The sequence below is a fragment of the Anser cygnoides genome, chromosome Z, assembly GCF_040182565.1.
Source record: "Anser cygnoides isolate HZ-2024a breed goose chromosome Z, Taihu_goose_T2T_genome, whole genome shotgun sequence".
Classification (NCBI taxonomy): Eukaryota; Metazoa; Chordata; class Aves; order Anseriformes; family Anatidae; genus Anser; species Anser cygnoides.
Window position 1 is genome coordinate 16705998 of NC_089912.1, and position 18388 is coordinate 16724385.

General features: G+C 40.9%; 1 protein-coding gene across 1 annotated transcript in view; it reads right to left on the reverse strand.

Annotated features, from left to right (window-relative positions):
- Nucleotides 1-1260: 1260 nt before the first annotated feature.
- The window catches only part of NCBP1 (nuclear cap binding protein subunit 1), a 31769-nt gene continuing 14641 nt past the window's right edge, over nt 1261-18388 (reverse strand). Inside the window, exons 13-23 of the mRNA XM_066988394.1 lie at nt 17697-17759; nt 16257-16331; nt 14505-14608; nt 13568-13690; nt 12177-12279; nt 10734-10827; nt 8136-8239; nt 7735-7849; nt 5102-5233; nt 4575-4688; nt 1261-3686 (exon numbers count right to left, since the gene is read on the reverse strand). Of these exons, the coding sequence (XP_066844495.1) occupies nt 3573-3686; nt 4575-4688; nt 5102-5233; nt 7735-7849; nt 8136-8239; nt 10734-10827; nt 12177-12279; nt 13568-13690; nt 14505-14608; nt 16257-16331; nt 17697-17759 (1141 nt within the window). The 3' untranslated portion in view covers nt 1261-3572. The remainder of the gene's footprint in view (nt 3687-4574; nt 4689-5101; nt 5234-7734; nt 7850-8135; nt 8240-10733; nt 10828-12176; nt 12280-13567; nt 13691-14504; nt 14609-16256; nt 16332-17696; nt 17760-18388) is intronic.

The following is an 18388-nucleotide window of genomic DNA, read 5'->3' on the forward strand; positions in this document are numbered from 1 at the left end:
GTTTAGTGAAGAATGTTTCTTTGCAAGAAACTCTGTACAGAACAGTAAGGGTTGGCTTTCGGGATAGGTGGTGGGGTGGAAGATACACGTTTGTAACAGTTCAGGAAATTGTTACCTTGTTGCTGAGAGAAACTGGTATCATTATACTTTACACACTGATGAAGTTAAAGGAGGAAAACTTCTCCCCTACTCCCGATTGTTAGACGAAGTCTCCGTGGTTTTGTCCCAGCTGTTAGCTGTTTTCCAGTTACTAAGACTTGTCATGGGCAGCAGGGCATGGGGTAACTAACTGTAAATGAAGGTAGGAAATGCCTTTCCCCACTGGTTACAGTATTCCCAGCTCGTGTTTTTACTGGTCGTCATCCTTGGTTTTTCCTAACGCTATCATGAAATAATATGGCTGACGAAGCACCTCTCCAGTGGTTAGCATGTCAGGAGGCAGGCTCTCCTTCCGTGTGGATTTGGAGGCCTCCGATTCCGGGTGGGAAAGGAGCGTTCTCCAAGGAAAGCAGCCCGCTGTGGGGGGCTGTGACAGCTCAGCACCACATTTCATGGTGAAAAGCCCTCTACTGCTGTTTCCCGAGCTTTGGCCCAGGGAGCACAAGATGGCTCCCGCAGTCTGTTTACCTCCATTTTGGAGGTGTGAGTAATTTCTGGCAACTCCCTCTCCTGCTGCTGAGCAAGGCTGGGAGCAGCATTCCAGTGCAGCACTGACTGAAGGTACCTGACTGCTCTCGGCGCGCGCAGGGGGACAGTCAGGTCCCAGTGCACCTTCCTCCATTTTTCAAGTTTTAACTGTTCCTCCTGCTACTGAGGAATGCGCATGGAAATGGCTGCAGTGAGGCAGCGATCTCCGGGCAGCCGTGCCCTTTGTCCACCATGTTTACACAGAGCAGGCCTCGGGGAAGCTGTTGAGGCTTTTTAGAGGCGCCAGGCCCCCTGCGGCAGCGCAGCACCGAAACATGGCTGGGCACGGGTGCGGGGAGCAGGGCTAACAGACCGTCACTGTCTGGTGGCAAGGAGAGGGAAGGGTTCTGCGCCAGCCCTCTCCTGGCACCAGGCAGCACGCACGCACGCCACCCCTTGGCTGTGCGGACCGGGAACGCTTGTCAAGTCAGCCCACGGCACGCAATGTAAAGGCGGGCGTGGTACAGGGGAAACAAAATGGTCCGAACCCGACCGCACCCAGCGCAGCATAACCCCCTGATGGCTGCTTTGCTTCAGCGGCCCCCCACAAACAGCTAGGACAAACCCAGTAGCAACCTGCTTCACCTTCATTTATTTTCGTCTTTAATTGTGCATTTTTTCCAAGCACACCACATTTCTACAGCATCTTTACACTATGCGCCAACCCCCGTACTGCAGCAGTTCCAAGTTCCTGCAGTTAGCTGCTGGTATCGTTATTAGTTACAAGCATGTCATTCATTCTCTTTCCTAGAGATCCAACCGGTTTCCCAGTCCAGACCAGCCAGGTGTATGCCGCTGGACCTACAAGGAGTACAAGGCTTCCCATAGACTACAGAGATGTAATCAGCCCATGCGCACACTGGAAGTTCAACCAGTTGTGAAAGACATTGCTATTTGGTTTTAAATCATAGGATTACTCTGTCCATAGGCAGGTATTTGCAACTGGATCCCCAGCACCATTATTTGTCGAGGCTCAGAGGAAGTTACAGGTTTGCAAGTTTTAACTGCGTTATCACTTTTACAGAAATCACATTACAGTCAGTTAGATCCCCACCATTAGTTAATACCAGAACTCCTCATTGATCTGAGACAGTGGAAAAAAAAAAATCAATTAAGCCCTCTACAATGCTAAATGTTTCTTTAAAAAAAAGGCTACTTGATTACTCAAGAACATTAACAGAAAGATCTGAAGCAGAAGTCTCTGCATGACTGACAAAACCCTTGCATAAAGCAAATTCTTAACACTTAACAGTATACTCTAGAAGAAGGGAGGGATCAGTCAAATCGGAGAGGGTAAGCAGACAAAGCAGAAGTAACAGATTTAATCTATGAGATATATCAAATTGCTACAGGCCACATACAAGCTTAAGTCAACACTCGAAGTAGAAAATTTCATTTTTTTACCCTCCTTGCTTCATCAGGAGGTCAACTCATTAATGTTGGGATGAAATGCGTTACTAGGCATAACACTGAAAAAAAATTTGAACAAGAACAAAATTACCCAAAACTCATCACTTTTGAGCTTGAACTGAATAGCACTGGGTACAAAATTCTTTAAACATTCACCAGCAAAATAAAGAGACCATAAACAGCTTGGAAGTACGCTGCACAGTACAGACCTGAGCACCTAAGGCAGTGTCTTTGCCTTCGTCACTGCTTACCGTAACACAGACCGCTCTGATTTGGCATTTATATAAGTAAAATCATTTGCATAACTCGAAACTAAGGCTACTCTATTTTCAGGTTGTGTTTCCCCAGTCTAAGTCTCCTGTAAGATATCAGTTTAGCATTAAAACGCTTTCTGAAGACATGGGAGCCACATGCTGTTGCCACGCTTTAAAGCAAGGAAAGGGCAGCAGATACAGCCACCACGAAGCGTTGTTACTAAGCCAGGTGAGGCGAGGGCACTTGGTTTACCTGTAGCCAGTACCAGAAGGACTTCTGGGATCCCTGCAGGTGCAGTCCAGTGCAAGCTCGGCAGCCCAGCTAGTTACAGGCTGGAATTAAGGAACAAGCTGGACACTGTCCTTCCCTCTCCGCTGGCACGTGGGGCTAGAGTCCCCTACACCTCACTGAGGTGTGCAGTACAGTAGTAGAAAATCCGTCCCACTCCAAGTGTTGCTGACTGTCTCTATCTACCAGTGGAGACTACTGCCAGGAGCAGTTAATGATTCTTTGACCGTACTGCAAAAAGGATTGCATTTTTCAGAAGACGTACATGAAGTTCCTCTACTGATTGTTTATAGCTACTGGAATAAGACAACAGACAACACATTTAAAAAACATATTTCAACTGTATTACAACCATGTCCTTTCAAACTCTGAAAATCTAGCTGGCTTGATAATAAATCCATATGCTCTATACTACTTTGAAAGCTTAACTCAGTGTTTCACATGCCCAAAATTAAGACACTTTTCCTGTGCCATTCTAGAGAACTTACCACACTGTTCACTGAGAAAGTGCATTCCCCTTCACACTCACAAAACACTACAAATTGTTTCACATTTTTGCAATTCCTCTGATTTAAGGGCCAGGCAGAGGTAACAAATTCTATAGTAGTTTTTGCCTGGTTTTCCTTTTTATATAAACAAAAGGGGGGGGGGAACAGAAATACTATCATGAAGTCAAGAGTCAAACCAAATTAAAAGACAGATCAAAAGAATTTATATTTTACTTTATGTCAATCCCCTAAGAATCATATCTAGTAAGGCTTATGATGCTTACACAGTTTGCTGTAGGTTAGAGTACTGTACTGTTTTATGTAGGAGCACATGAAAGCCAGTTTTAGTCAAAAAGTTTTTCATCCCCATGTTTCGCATTAAAAAAAAATTAATTCACTATAGTCCTGCAGACAAGACTCTGCCACTCTGCCCACGAATACTCCTCAGGCCTGCAGAGCACAGAACTGCTGAAACACAGCCAGTATGTGGTGGTCCAGTTCAGCTGTAAACAGGAGGTTCTCTAGGGTCACCATGTACTGCTGGATTATCTGGTGATGCTGGCAGATAAAAAAAAAAAGTTTTGTTTTCATTTATCTTTATATAAGAACAGGAAGAGAAAGTCAATACATTTAAGAATCACAGGTCAAGTATTTTCATCAAAATTGCCGAGCGCATCTCATTTCCATGACACACTAGCCACTGACAAGAAAGGCATGATGCAGAACCACACCACCGACTGCAAGAAGAAAGCACACGCTGACAGCCTGTTTCAAGGAGCACCGCGCTCCCTGTGGCTTTCCACTCCTGAACACTGAATTGCGTGCAGTACGCCATGTCCAGAGGCAACTGCGGAGATATCTTAACGGACTCAAGGTATTTGCTGTGCTCTGAAGTCACATCTATGAGCAGGGAAGGGTTCAGCCCATGGGAGAATTACACTGCCACGCCTTTGCAGTCGCCCATCTTTCGATATGTCTCCTGCTCACACTGGTACAATTTTTCTATTACTGTAGTTTTCACCCATTCATCTGTGCTTGTTACCTAATTTAATACAGAGCCAAGAATTCCCGTCCGAATTTCTGATATATTTATGCATCTTAGTAAATGGAATTTTGCAGCATTTTCATCCACTTATTTAAGAGACTCCTATTTTAGTATTCTTGTTTGCTCAGAGTTTTGCTCTTACTATAAACAGTTAAAAGAAGCTCAGCTAATTTCATAGTCACAGCTCGGAATCTACTTTGCAAGCTCCAGTCCCTCCACGAGCCTGTAGCAGAGAAGCGGCCAGAACCAGAAAGTTATGACCAAGCCCTGCACTCGCCTTCAGAGAAGATGTCGTGCTGCCACCTACTGCTCTAATGGTGTGCTCAGTTCTCCAGCCACAAAAGCTTTTCAATCCAGCGTGTGCCCGCCCACACCCTTCCAAACCGAGAAATGAAACTTACTTGTAGGAAGATCTGCTGCAACCTCTCTATACAGCTCTTGTACCAAGGTGTAAATACATCGATTCCACCGGTTTCACAGCGCACTAAGTGCTCAGTTAACAACATAATGAAACGCTTCAAGAGAGGAAAAAAAATACTTATTTAATCTCATCAAATGAAAGCAGGTTCCTAACTTCAACTAAGGGTATCTTGGGGACAGAAACTTTGAACAGCAACATGACAATAATTATTTTGCTTGGCAGACACTGAATTAGTACACAAACAAAAACAAGTTACCTTCTGGTTGTTCAGGAAACTATATACCAGCAGAATTCTGTTCATGTGCACTTGAAACTAAGCAGATTCTGCTCAGCAGCAGTCTTTGCTGTGGGATGATCTGGATTGACTCTAACCCACATTAAGCTCATCAACCCCTTTTCCTATACCCTCATCCCAACCATATATATAAGATACAAGTGACACCAAAAGCGTATAAATTCAGGAACCTTAAAAGCCTGCAAGTGGGATGAGACCTTGCCCGTCATTACCTGGAATATAACAAGGAAGAGATTCTTCTGCTCACTCTGAGCTGACTCAACTTTCTCCTGCAAACGCTCTATCTGCTCTTCTAGAGGTCCATCTTCCCGATCACTGCTTCGGTCATCGTCGTCACTGTCTCGCTGTAAGTGACAACAACACACTAACTAGCAACCTGGCTACTTGTGGATACTGTTAACGCCCTCTGGTTTTACCTGTGAAAAGGTCTACAGAGAAACTGAAGAGTAGCACCTGAAGCTGCTTTTTAGCTTGGCAAGAACTGCATTTTTTTTTTAGGATATTTACTTTGAGTATAATACAGAAAATCCATTTGGAAGAAAAAACACCAGTGTGGAAAAGGCCTGAAAAAAAAAATTAAAGTATCAGAGCAGCCAGAGAAAGCTCAAAGATTTACTAAGCTCTTACATACTGGAGAAACAATAGAAGGTAATACGCCTGCTGACTTTATCATTACCAGATAATGAAGAGCTTTAAAAAAAAAAAAAAAAAGGCATACATGTTTTAAATTCTGGCCACTGCTACAGGGCAGGCAATTCATCCAGTGAACAGTTCTGAAATCTCAGGACTGCAAAAAAATAAAGTGCCTTTGTGCTAGAGGTCAGATGAATCTGGCTGCCTAGCACACAAGGAAAACCAGCCATTTTAGCCCATGGTGCTAAAGTGGGACCTCCCCTTATTCATGACCAAATGAGACTACAGCTCTGAGACTACAAAGGGACAGGGTGGAAACCAAACTAGTAACATGCAGTTTTCTCATTGCTTGAAGCTAAACCAAACCGAACCAACCACCCCCACCCCCAAAGAAAAACAATCAGGAAAAAAATACCCCACAAAATACCCACAAGTACATGGTATCAGACTACGATCTCAGATAACAAAGTTTTACACAAGACTAAATGGGATACAGGAGGACGGAGAGAATCAAATGGATTAGGATACATTCAGACGTAGATATTGCTTCACACAGCATTGTTTCCTTGTAAAAAATGCCCGTACAATTAACAGCTAAAAACTTAAAATATTTGTAAAAGGAACATGAGCAACTTGTGACAAATGTAGGGACATCTTAACTCACCTACTGCATAACAACCGAAATTCACAATCAGAAGACACTGATAGGTCTGAGTCAGTGTAAAAAAAAAAAAAAGGCTTTCCAGATCAAATGAGAACCCCCGGACTTCATTTTATTCTTTCTATAGGAACTTATTTTTCCCCCCATGTACAGAGGTTTCTTGAACTTAAAATGGTGAAAGATCAATGGGACCTAAGAGAAGGCTTGGACTCATTCCATAATAAGGCAATCCACTTCATGCTGGGGACATCAAAATTTGATGGTTTCCTTCCTCTAAAAGGAATGGTCATGCAGCAGAGCACCAATCTGCAGGACTACTCACTGTTGCATACAAATGCTTCTTCCTGGCACAATACTCATTTAAAGTATTCAGTAATAAAGAGCTGCAGCATTAGACAAGTACAGAAACAAAAACACTGATGTATTTGTTTCAAGATGCCAGAGAAGCTCTTTGTCTCATAGTAAGATCAATGATTGCATCCAAGTCTTCAATAATTACCGGCATTTATTAACTGCTGATCAATGTACATTAAGGATGCAAACAACTATGACAGCTGCTGCTTGGAGTGAACAGAAAAAGATGAAGAGGCTGCGATAAACTTGCACAGGCTAACTGTGAGATGTTGGTGAAATCTTCACAGGTACTCCTGGAAATGAACTACTTGTGCAGGTTTCTTCAAAAACCACAAGCAGCCTCTGTGCCACATGGCAAATTCTGACTTTGGCCGAAGTTTTGGAACTAGCTAGGGGTTTTGTGCAAGTACTCACACTCACAGACTATGTATTAACTAGGAAATTCTTTCTTACTTTCTGCAACTCTCAACATGTCTCTAAATTGACTTCACTCTGCCACAGCCTAGTATTACAGTCAGCCAAGGGTCCTGTCCTCGACAGCTGCCACAGAAGACACGCTCTCACCCCGTCTTACTGTCCTACTTGGGACAAGAGAACACAACAGCAGCTTGTTCATCAGTTTCTTGCATACAGTAACTCAGATCATGCAAAAGGTATTCAGAAAAATAACCCGGGAAGAAGGAAATGACAGGTGCCAGTGTCAGAATCCAGCAGCATCCATCAGAAGAACAGTAACAGCCAACTTTTCAAAAGCAAATAGCTGTTTCCGTGCACTTCTGCATGGAAGCCACGAGAGTACTCTTTAACAGAACTTACTGTAAATACGTAAATAGTTTGTAACTGCTCTCGGTGTTACCTAATAAGGTAACTGGAATCCAGATAAGAAGGGAAATGGAAGACATGCTCGTATTAGAAGAGAAACTTGTGAGAGAAAGCTTGGACAGAGTAAACACACATGAATTCCGCTAAAGATTTTACTGAATTCTTAGGTAATTGCAAACTTCAGAAACGTGGATCGAGAACACACATTCAGTTTCTAATGTTTTAAGTGCTACAAATGACCACGTCCGCATACATGCTTCCTGGTAAGCATATTTATCCTGTCCTTCCCCAAAAGCAATTATGCATCAGTCTGGCTGCATGCAGGTTTGTATAACTTAGCCTAAAATAATTAAAAATTACAAACAAATTACTCACTCTTTTGTGCTGTCTGGCCAATCTTGCCTTAGTCTCCTCCAGTTCCTTATGAATCTTCAAAACATGCTTATTCATCTTACGAATTGTGGAATGTAAGATTTCCCAGATATAAAACCTACGTACACAACAGAGTAACAATCTTTGCCTAAGAACATTTTCCAGTGTTCTTCCACTTTGATATGTTTAGAGACTACTTGCAAAATGACATGCTAGTAACATTCTTGCCTGGTCATATAAACACACAATGCTAACTCAGAAAGAAAGACGCTGAAGTAGGTATTTTGTAGAAGGAACAAGATTAATTGTACCATTCGCTTACACTACTCAGTTTTCATAGATGTACTGGCCACTCAAAATAGTAATTCAGAGAAAAATAACAACCTAAGACAAGTTTGTGTTACCTAGTAAAATCATGTGCAAGCTCCGAGGAGAAGATCCAGTTTGCTACTGCAGCACAGTCAACAATTTGTGTCCGAATCATCTTGTCCACAAGCACAGCAATCATCTGTATTTTGTGAAAGATAAGACAGTCATTTCTATCAAAATAAGAAAAGGTCTTGTGGCAACATTCAGCCTACGCAAAGTAGTCCAGCCTCAGAGGTGGTTTGATGCAACTCAATATTAGTGGTATTACTGGGTAATTTCAAATACTTTAAAAAGCTACTGCTGTCTAGAGATGACATCTGGTTAGTCTAGCCTAAAGCTACTTACATTAGAGGATCTGTATCAACTGCATAAAGTAAGCATTCTCATTTTGTTTAATAACCTTTTTTCTCCTTGTGAAAGTATCGCATCACTCTTCATTAAGTTACGTATTTCCATACACAAGCAAAAAATACAAGCATCAGAGTTGGAAGTGGAGCATCATGGACACAACTCCAAGTATTGTCATCAAAGTACTAAAACCACAGCATATATAACTGTCGTATCACCATAAAGAACAATTGTTGGCCTACTCTCCTCAAACTGCAATAGTTTTCAAATGTGCTCTTTTCAAATAAGCTCTTCCCTACAGGAACTATTCATATGAGGACAGAGCCAGTGCTCTGTAGTCAATGGAAGTGTTTGCCTGCTACAGGCAGTGTCACGATTCCAGAAGCTTTGCAAGTAATCTAGTGGGCAACTGCAGAGAAGAGTTACAGACCAAAGCAGTTAGAAGCTGTTCAAAAAAAGAAAAAAAGGCTTATCTTAGTTATTCATGTGCTTGAATACCACAACATCTGAGAACCACAGCCTGCAATGTATTTATCCTCACAACCAGCCATTGTCACATAAGGAAGTGTAACAAAGCTCCTTTTAAGGAAGGAAAATTAAAATAACTGGATGAATCATACAGAAGACTCAGGACTCAACTTTCAAGTCCCAGGATAGCATCCTGTGCTCTATTTGTCTTCCTGTAATGCCAAGACGAATCTCTGATTACTTAGCCTGATCTTCCAAGAAACACAGGCTTAGAATTTGGGGAAAAGATTTCATTTCAGTGTTGAAGTTTCTCTTTATGAAGTCACCAACACGAACTTTCTAAATTGGTCCAGGGACTACTGACTCCTGCTGCTAAATCGCTATCTGCAACAGAGATCACTCATTAGTATTATATGCCTCAGAAATACTACTGATAGTCTGAACCAAATCAAAAGGTGTTCCCATTTATATGGGAGTAAGGTGAGCTGCATGAAAACAGACTCTGTACAGAGTCTATGTGCCAGAGGTTGTGGACTCACAAAGTGCTTAGCAAGAAGCAAAAAAATGAACCGCGATACATGCAGGAGAGGAAATTTAGGCTCCATGATCAAGGCCTTCATAAGTTGTTTTAAAGCAATCTTAACATAGCCATTAAGTAGGGGTTTGAAACCTCCATCTGGGTTTGGTCCTACTGCAGTACAAAGGGATGAAGAGGATATGGATATTAAATTGCAGTAACATAATTTCTTCTGATCCAGTTAAAGGACAGTAGTAAGAAGTAGGTCAGATTGTAATCATCAGATTTTCAAGGTCAGTATTTTGCGTAGGAAGTTTAATATATAAAAAAACCTATATATATATATATATATTTTTTTTTTTTAACTGTACTTAAAATATACCTATACAAGATCTTACTTCTCTGTTAGGCACTAAATTTTTACCCTTAGAAGCCCTAGAGGACAGACCACAGGTCCAGTAGTAGATGCAGGAATTATCCATTACTCTCAGTGCAATTGCTTCGGAAAGTCTGGACTATGCAGCTGTGAAATATGGTCCACTTTCAAACACGGTTATATGTAACACAAACACATCAGTATGGAATACATGAAATAATTAATGCAGGCAAATTCAGCATGAGTTCCTTATCGATTTCTATTTATAGAAGAATGACAGCTGAGGGAGAAAACAACTGCTGTGAGGAAACTGAACGGCTTAAACAAGTGAGGTATTTTTCACAGGTCTTCCAGGGTGTTATTTCCTCTGGCTCAAGATTGAACGTAATCATGGTACTGTCAGACTGATCTGTTCTGAACAGTTATTGACTGCAGCTCTACTCACTTTGCACATGCACAACAGTGACTCCAACATGATCATTGTGGAATAACTGCATGGCTTTCACTACCAAGTGAAAAAAGCTCTAAAATCAGGTTTTCTCATATCCAGAAATTTTGCCTGCTTTTGTTAGGAGATCTACATCGTATTTTCAAGTCCACGCATCAACACCAGTTTCCAGTTTTGAGCAGAAACAAGTTTCTAGCAAAAGTTACTCTCTTATTTGACAAAAAACATAGCATGAAGGTGAGTCAGAATGACAGCCTTTGCTCTCCCGTCGTTTACTGAGGAATAAACAGCTTCACAGTATATACTCCACCTCCAACCTTTTTAGGCACTATTAACAACAGTAAACACAATTTGAACTTTCCTTCAAATAAGACAATAGTCAAGAATCTTTTAAAGGATATAAAGCAAACTGCACTGCTTTTTATTTAATATGACCTCTGTGAGTCAAAACTCACAATGCTATTGCAACCTCTTACCTGTGGGTGATTCTTCCAAACCTCATATACAACCCTCAGAACATGGAGTTTTCCCTCATCACTTTCAGCAAGTGTTTTAAAGACTTCGTGAAACCTTTTAACAGATACAGAATAGTCAGTGGAGGGGTTGGGATCAGGTCAAAAGAGCACGAGATATGAGGCAGGTGGTTTAGACTGCCCAAAAGGAGAATTCTGGGACTATCTGCAGCAATTCTTGAACAATTAATCTGTGGAAAATATAATCACTCTGAGCCAAAAAAATCTACGGTCCTAAAAGCAGCTTGAATCTTGGTGGTGAACCTTCTCTCTGACAGCAGACTACATTTCTCATACTCTTAGAAGCAGAAGGCACTTTCATGCTCGGTGTGTTTAGCTACACAGCTGAAGCAAAATTTGCTTGCCTTTTTGAACCTAAGACCTTCTTGATATGTGTTTCCATAACTTTAGACACTTAACCAATCTGCCTCTTTTTGACAGAAATGCAGCTAAAGCCTCAATTTTAGCATAGTTATGCTCAATGCTACACAGCATTCACAAATCAGCTTATTGTAATGTAACTATAAAGCACTAAGTAGACCTTTTTGATCTCGTGTCTGCCACTGCTGGTCTGCAGCAGGGAAAATATTATGGCTCTGCATATTTACATCAGCCTGCCTCTTGTACTACTGATTGCAGGTTACTACCAACAGTTTCTTGTAAACACGGCCTTTACAGAGCTTCCAAGAGCAGGTTTTTGTATTACCTTTTTGTATTTTTACTGGCAAACGTAAAAATAATCCATTAAGATGTATCTAACTACCTTTCCTGAATCATGGCCATTTAAGAACATTTGAAAATTACACAGTACTAAAAATGAGTTATTTTATCTCATTTTGCTGAAAAAAAGGTAAAGTAAACTCTTTAAAAGTTAAATAATTTCTTTAAGGGATGCTCTCCAAAATACTCCGGAATTGATCTTATTTTGTTTTGGTACATAAAGAAGTTTGTAGCTAGCTGCTTTGAAATTTCATGTTTTTTTTTTTCTTCAGACTTTACTGTTCGTTAGTCATACTCATAGTAAAGATAATGTGATGGCAGTTACCCAGTCATTCAAACATAAGGAGACATCCCTTTTTCCTCGTATGCTCAGCAAATGAGTAATTCTAAAATGGATTTAGGTTCCAAACCCGTCTCACTCGTTTGATGTACATCACACAGCTGTGATATACATCACACAGCTCCATCAATGTGATATATACTTTTGTTAACTCCATTCACATATGTAAGCTAGCATTTACGCTACCATTCCTTTGGCAAGCAGCGTCATTAGTTCTCTGAATCCTATTGCATTGTGAAGCACCCAGAATATGGCTGAAGCTTGCAGATCGGTTTCCTTGTCAGTCATTTCACTGTCAGAATTAAACAGTTCTGTCAGCCGCAAAAGAACATACATATTACACTTACTTTGCCAGGGCACTGAAGGAGTGGCTGAAAGACTTTGCAGCTAGATGGAGCAGAGTCTGAACAAAGACTTCTATTTTCAGAGGGTTGAAGGTAAATCCTTCATCTGCAAGTTATTTGAAGTTTGAACCGTAAGTACCTCAAGCAGAGCATGTAAACTACACATAAAACTGAAGCAGTAACTTATGGTTTAACTCATTTCACAAAAAAAGTTTTGGCAAGAGGGTTGTGCAAGGCTGAGTAGGGAGCTGGTAAAGATTTTCCAAGTACTTATTTTACCAAGTATTATACATATTGCAGATATTCACACTCCCATTTTGTCACGGGGAAAACATGCAGGGTGAATTCCAGGCCAGTGAAGAAGGTATCAGAGACACAGCCCTACTACAAGCATGTAACAGCAGCCATGGACAGCAGCAGAAAAGGACAGCCAAGGAGGCCTGCAACAAGCTGAAGGCCTGGCAGACCGTAAGGAAAAGACAGTGGATGAGCACAGGTGAAGCTCTGGATGATTAGGATAGGATTGCTATTTCTAATATGGGAGAAGAATCAAGCAAGTGTGCACAGAGAACACGGGTACTCGAGGTGAATGGTGCTAAATTCCCTCCTGTAGATCTACAGATGAAGACAAGTGGGACAGAGAATGCTGATTACTGGGTGACGCCTAAACCACATCAGGAGACTTGATAGCGGATCTCAGGACAAAAAACAGATTACTGGTGCTCTCTGCTTGCATGGTAGGGCAACTGCTTTTACTGTGGAAATATACTGTATACTATGAAACTGTCCCCACTGCACAGATCACTTCTCTTGTCTTCTTAGAAAACAAATTCTCTATCTTGTACTCATTCTTGCCCCCTAAAATGGGTGGGCTTTAGCAATCAATATTGTCTCAGGCTGCAAAACTCAGCAGAACTTGCGTGGAGTCCCATTGCGAGTTTCTATTGTAGGAGGAAGAGAACCACCTTCTGTGCAAGAGTAACACCAGCATGCGGCTGTCTTGTCTGCCATGAGACTGCACTGAGAGGAGGGGAGCTTTTAGACAAGGGCAAAAGCACTGAATTGCCAGGGTAAGGCAAACAGCATGAACTGTACTACGAAGGCAAGGGAAATGTTAAATTCCTTCATGATGCCTCTGACAATAATTCCAAGAAAACCCATCTCGAGCACTGGGTTACCTCTGTTAAGAAAAAGAGGTTTGCTTCTGCATATAACACATTTACAACAAACCTTAACAATGGTGCATTATTTCCATTTACTAATACATTAAAAGCCAAATGTAAGAAGGAAGAAGCAAACAGTTCAGTTAACCAGCACACACACAGCTCTGAAGGAATGTAAATCAGTGCACACAGAAGCAATTACAGCCTTGCAAAGCCTAACAGATATCTTACCATCATCATCATCCTGGTTTGGATTAGGCACATCCTTTAAAATGCTGAAGATTTCATCATTACTGGCCTTGTTTTTAATTGCAATTGTTAAACAGAGTGCCACAGTATATCCAGGAAGAGACCCTAAACAAAGAGGTTAAAAAATCAGTAGGCAATTGAATATTTTTTACCATCAGTTTGCCTCTCAGAGAAGCAAGTACACTTCCCAGATACACCTAAAACTAGCAGTTTTTGATACTGTCCACACCACTATTCCATAAAACTGCTCAGCAGGTTTCCTAGTCTTCATGTTACATTCAAAACATTTGGTACAATCTTTAGAGCTGAGGTCAACAAATTACTCTCCCTTTCTGAAGATAGGTTTCAGCTTCCCCCAGTTTCCTAAAGATACAATACTGCCTTGTTTTTCCTCACTCCATCTTTGATGGCGAAACCTTTATGTTTAGTATTCTCTATTAATTTTTTTATTATTGGTTGTATTAATGGTTGTAAAAAGTCTCTACGTCAATCTTCACATTATTTGCTGCATCTGTGTGCTTCATTAAACCCACTTTACTGGTAGAATGCTCTACTGTTTTATGAAGGTAAAAAAAAAAATAAGCCCATATTATCATTTCACATGCTCACTTCTGCATAGGATTGTGCCTGAACAGGGAAAATAGATGAATTTTCCAATTTCAGTCCTCTGGCGAACAATGCAATACTGTACAATACCACAACCACCTCAGCAAATGTAATTTAATGTATCTGGATTTTCTTTTCTTTTACAAAGTAACAAAGATTATAATACAGAGATCCAGACTTTGTATTAATCACTCATATGGAACATATTTGCCCATATAAAAATCACTTACAACCGATATGCTCAATCTAGTGTGCTCCCTTGCTCTGAAACACTTGAACTCGACCACTCAGTAACCCACCACGTAATACTTACTATTGCTTTCATCTCCGTATTTGTAAATGCACACTGGATTTGCAGGACTGAGGACAGAAAAGCTTGCAGGAACAATGTCTATTATTCGCTGATGGTAGGAGAGTCTGGAAATAAGTTTCACAGAGCAGAATGAAAATGGGTGTATGTCCTGGTTTCAGCTAGGACAGAGTTAGTTTTCCTCCTAGTAGCTGGCAGGGTGCTATGTTTTGGATTAGGATAAGAAGAGCGCTGATAACATGCTGATGTTTTAGTTGTTGCAGAGCAGTGCTTACACCAGGCCAAGGACTTTTCGGCTTCTCACTCTGTCCTGCCAGCGAGCAGGCTGGGGGTGCAGCAGGAGCTGGGAGGGGACAGACCCAGGACAGCTGACCCAAACTGGCCGAAGGGGTATTCCATACCACCTGACATCATGCTAAACAATATATAGGGGTGGCTGGCCGGGGTGGGGGGCCGGCTGCTCGGGGATAGGCTGGGCATCGGTCAATGGGTGGTGAGCAATTGCACTGTGCATCACTTGTTTTGTACACATTATTATCAGTAGTACTATTATCATCATTATTATTATTTTCCTGTCTTAATAAACTGTCTCTATCTCAACCCACAGGCTTCATTTTCTCGTTTCTCTCCCCCATCCCAGAGAGGGAGGGGGGAGGGTGAGCAAACAGCTGTGTGGTGCTGAGCTGCCGGCCGGGTTAAACCACAACAGTATAACATCAGGGCCAACACTAAAGTCACTGATTTACAATGTTTTTCTGGTATTTACGTTTCACAGATGTTTCTTCAATACAATGGTAGCTTCTGCTTGTTAGTAAAAGTAACTTGCTAGAAGATGCTTTCTATTCAAATACCTTGATACTGAGAGTTATCATCTTCACTATTTAGCTTGTGAAAAGATTTAGAAGCTGCTTGGTAGGATGTTTTTACGCAAAAGCCTAAAATGCTTTCTAGAAAGCTAGTAAGACATTGATAATCCAAGCAGAAAAAATATTAAACGTCTTCACGTCTATAAATCTCTTGATTTTACTTTCCAACTTATTTCATTACTATAAAGGCTTAAATTTCACTACCAGTTTTCAGTGAAATGGAAGAATGTAACAGAAAAAAATGCATTGATTTCGTAGTACAATACTTTCACACTTTCTATACCGAATTCACTCTAAAATGGATTAATGTTTCCATGTAGGATGGTGAACAACATAGGCTTTTTGAACATTTTGCTCTTTCTCCCTTCTATATCCTTCTCTCTGTAGAATCCTAAGTCTAGTCCTGATTGTGCATTCTTATTCTTGGGCTTTGGAGACATTTGTGTGTGGGTTATTACTATTATTATTTTTAAATACAAGCAACATCATAGAGACTCAGAAGAATCAAGACCACATTCTTAGTTTTTAGAATAACTAATGATCAGTTCCCTCCATCTCTGTGAATGCTTTCCAGAAATACTGGCTGAACTGTTTCTTTCCATGCCTATGGTGAAGCACATCTTTTTGTAAACAGAGGTGGGCATACCTAGAGATAGCTAGTTCACTACCATTTGCTCCACCTGTTTCTCCCTCTCTCCGCTAGAATTAAGCATCTAAGCATCCTACAATATGTAGACCAGAATAAAATAGTAGACTCATCTCTTAGCTGAAACTGAATTTTAAGAACAGACATGTGTAAGGTAAGAGTCACGTTAAAAGGAATCTGACAATATCCAGAAGAAAAGATCAAACTTTGTCTAAAATGCAACTATCTAAAGGTGTTACTTACCGCATGCATTTTTCCAAAACCTCTCTCACAAATTTGGGTTTGGGCTTTTCAAGGTCCTGAGTAAGACAATCTGACCTATCAAAGGACAGAATGCAATAGTTTTTAGTGAAAGAATTTCTGAATTAGTCTCTTTTTGGCTTAGTCTAATACGTGTAAAACAATCATGGTCTAAGCATGGCTGGACTGCTTAACACTTTCTGTTTTACAGTGTAAGCATTTTTAAGACAATGAGGTGGTTTATCAGTATTTCCTTATTATCAGCAATCTTGAAAGCTTGTCTTTTGTGTGCTATATTTTTAAGTAGCTTTCTTTTCCCCACCAGACCAAAAATAACTTGTGCTGATGGTTAGATTGCTTTCTCTTTCCTTAGGAAAAGAACCTTGTGTGATTTCATAGTCTGTTCCTCCCTCACAGGAATTTCTGAACTTCTGGCTGATTTCAAATGCATTTCAGTTGAAGAAAAATCTCAAATATAGTTACATTTTCAAGATATGTGAAAAATGGCAGCTTGTGATAGAAACCCACATAAGCATTCCCATCAAGGAACATCCGTGCAAAGAAAAATCAGCTCTTTGAAGAGCACCGACTGGTCAGCCAACATGAATGTATACTACAGTAACCAGCAAACACTTAACTCTGCAAGGACAACACAAGAAAACTTAAGTAATGCCACAGCAACGTATCTTAAGAAAGACTGCACCCCTCTCCATGACGCTTGGGCAGACCACCTATGGAGAGTGTGTACGGTAGCAGGCTGCAGAAGTTAGGTCTGTACAGAGGACTTAATGCCAAGGTGATCTTGCTAAAAAGGCGAGAGTGAGAAACAAGATGGCAGTAAGGAGGCAGCACGGTGTCTGGAACACAAAACCTGGAAACCTGTGCTTAGACATTGATAGAGTCCAGGGATCTCCAGCCAGGAATGCAAATTCAAGATGTGGCATTATAAGAATGGGTAGCTGGTGCAGCTCTGCTGGAACTTTATGTACTAGGATTTGGCAGGAGGGAAACAGACCCCAAGGTCCCAAGGACAAAGGTTAAAATGAAAGGTTAGAGTAGGACAGAAAGCATCGTCACAGACTGAACACAGGACACAAAGAGAGGAAGCATCAGAACAAATCATTAAAATAAGGAGCCATTTCAGAGAATTTGCCAACAACTGACCGAGGGCATAGCACAATCCAAAGAAATAGTGTTTCTACGCCTCCTCAGGGCACACTTGTGCTTACATGAGATTCATCACAAAGCTAGTCAGGGACAATACAGTAACTAAAAAGATTATCAAGATAATCTGCCACTGAATGGTGGTGAATAGATTATAAAAAGATCTCTGAAAAGTTAGAGGAAAGTAATTAACAGGGCCACTATACTGTGACATTTCATGAATAAGTTTGAAAGTTTAAGGTTTTTGCAATATGAGGTTCAGATTAAAAGGAAACTTACCAATCTTCCCAGCTCCAACGGAACTGGAAGTTGCTCAAGTGGTGAGAAAACCAATTAATAAATCTTTATCAAAAGGAAAAAAAAAAACTCCATTAAATACCAGAAGTGCAGGAAAACTTTCAATTGAGATTTTCTTGTAAATGTATTCTACCTGTCAAAAGCAAGCCTGAACTCTGAAGCCATTATAGCACTACATTTATGTTGACAGATATGAAAGACCAAGTTCAAAGAAACAGAAACTAGCTATTTTGGAAGAACAAGACAGCCTGTCACGTTCTGTTGTTCCATACATACAGATGACATATTAAGCTAACAAAATGTAAACTTAGTGTGAATATGCAACTTTCACGTTTTTGATGAGTAATTAACAGCTCTCCTGCACAATGCAGGCTTCACTCAAACAGCAAAATGATGGCCACTCTCCTCCTCTGGGTGGCACACGTGCTGCGACTCCATTTCCCACTCACTTGCCACACCACTAGGGAGCAGGCTTAGTACCAGATAGAGTTCCATTCAACTACAAATGAACTGGAATACCAGGCTGCGATGTGAAAAAGTTCTCACCAACACTCCCATGGAGTGTTTATAGGAAGGAGGCCAAGAGCGCCCTATTTTCTATTTAGACTGATCAAATCCAGAGCCCACAAAATCATTTTGACAAGCACCATGAAGTTCTAACACAGATTTTGGAT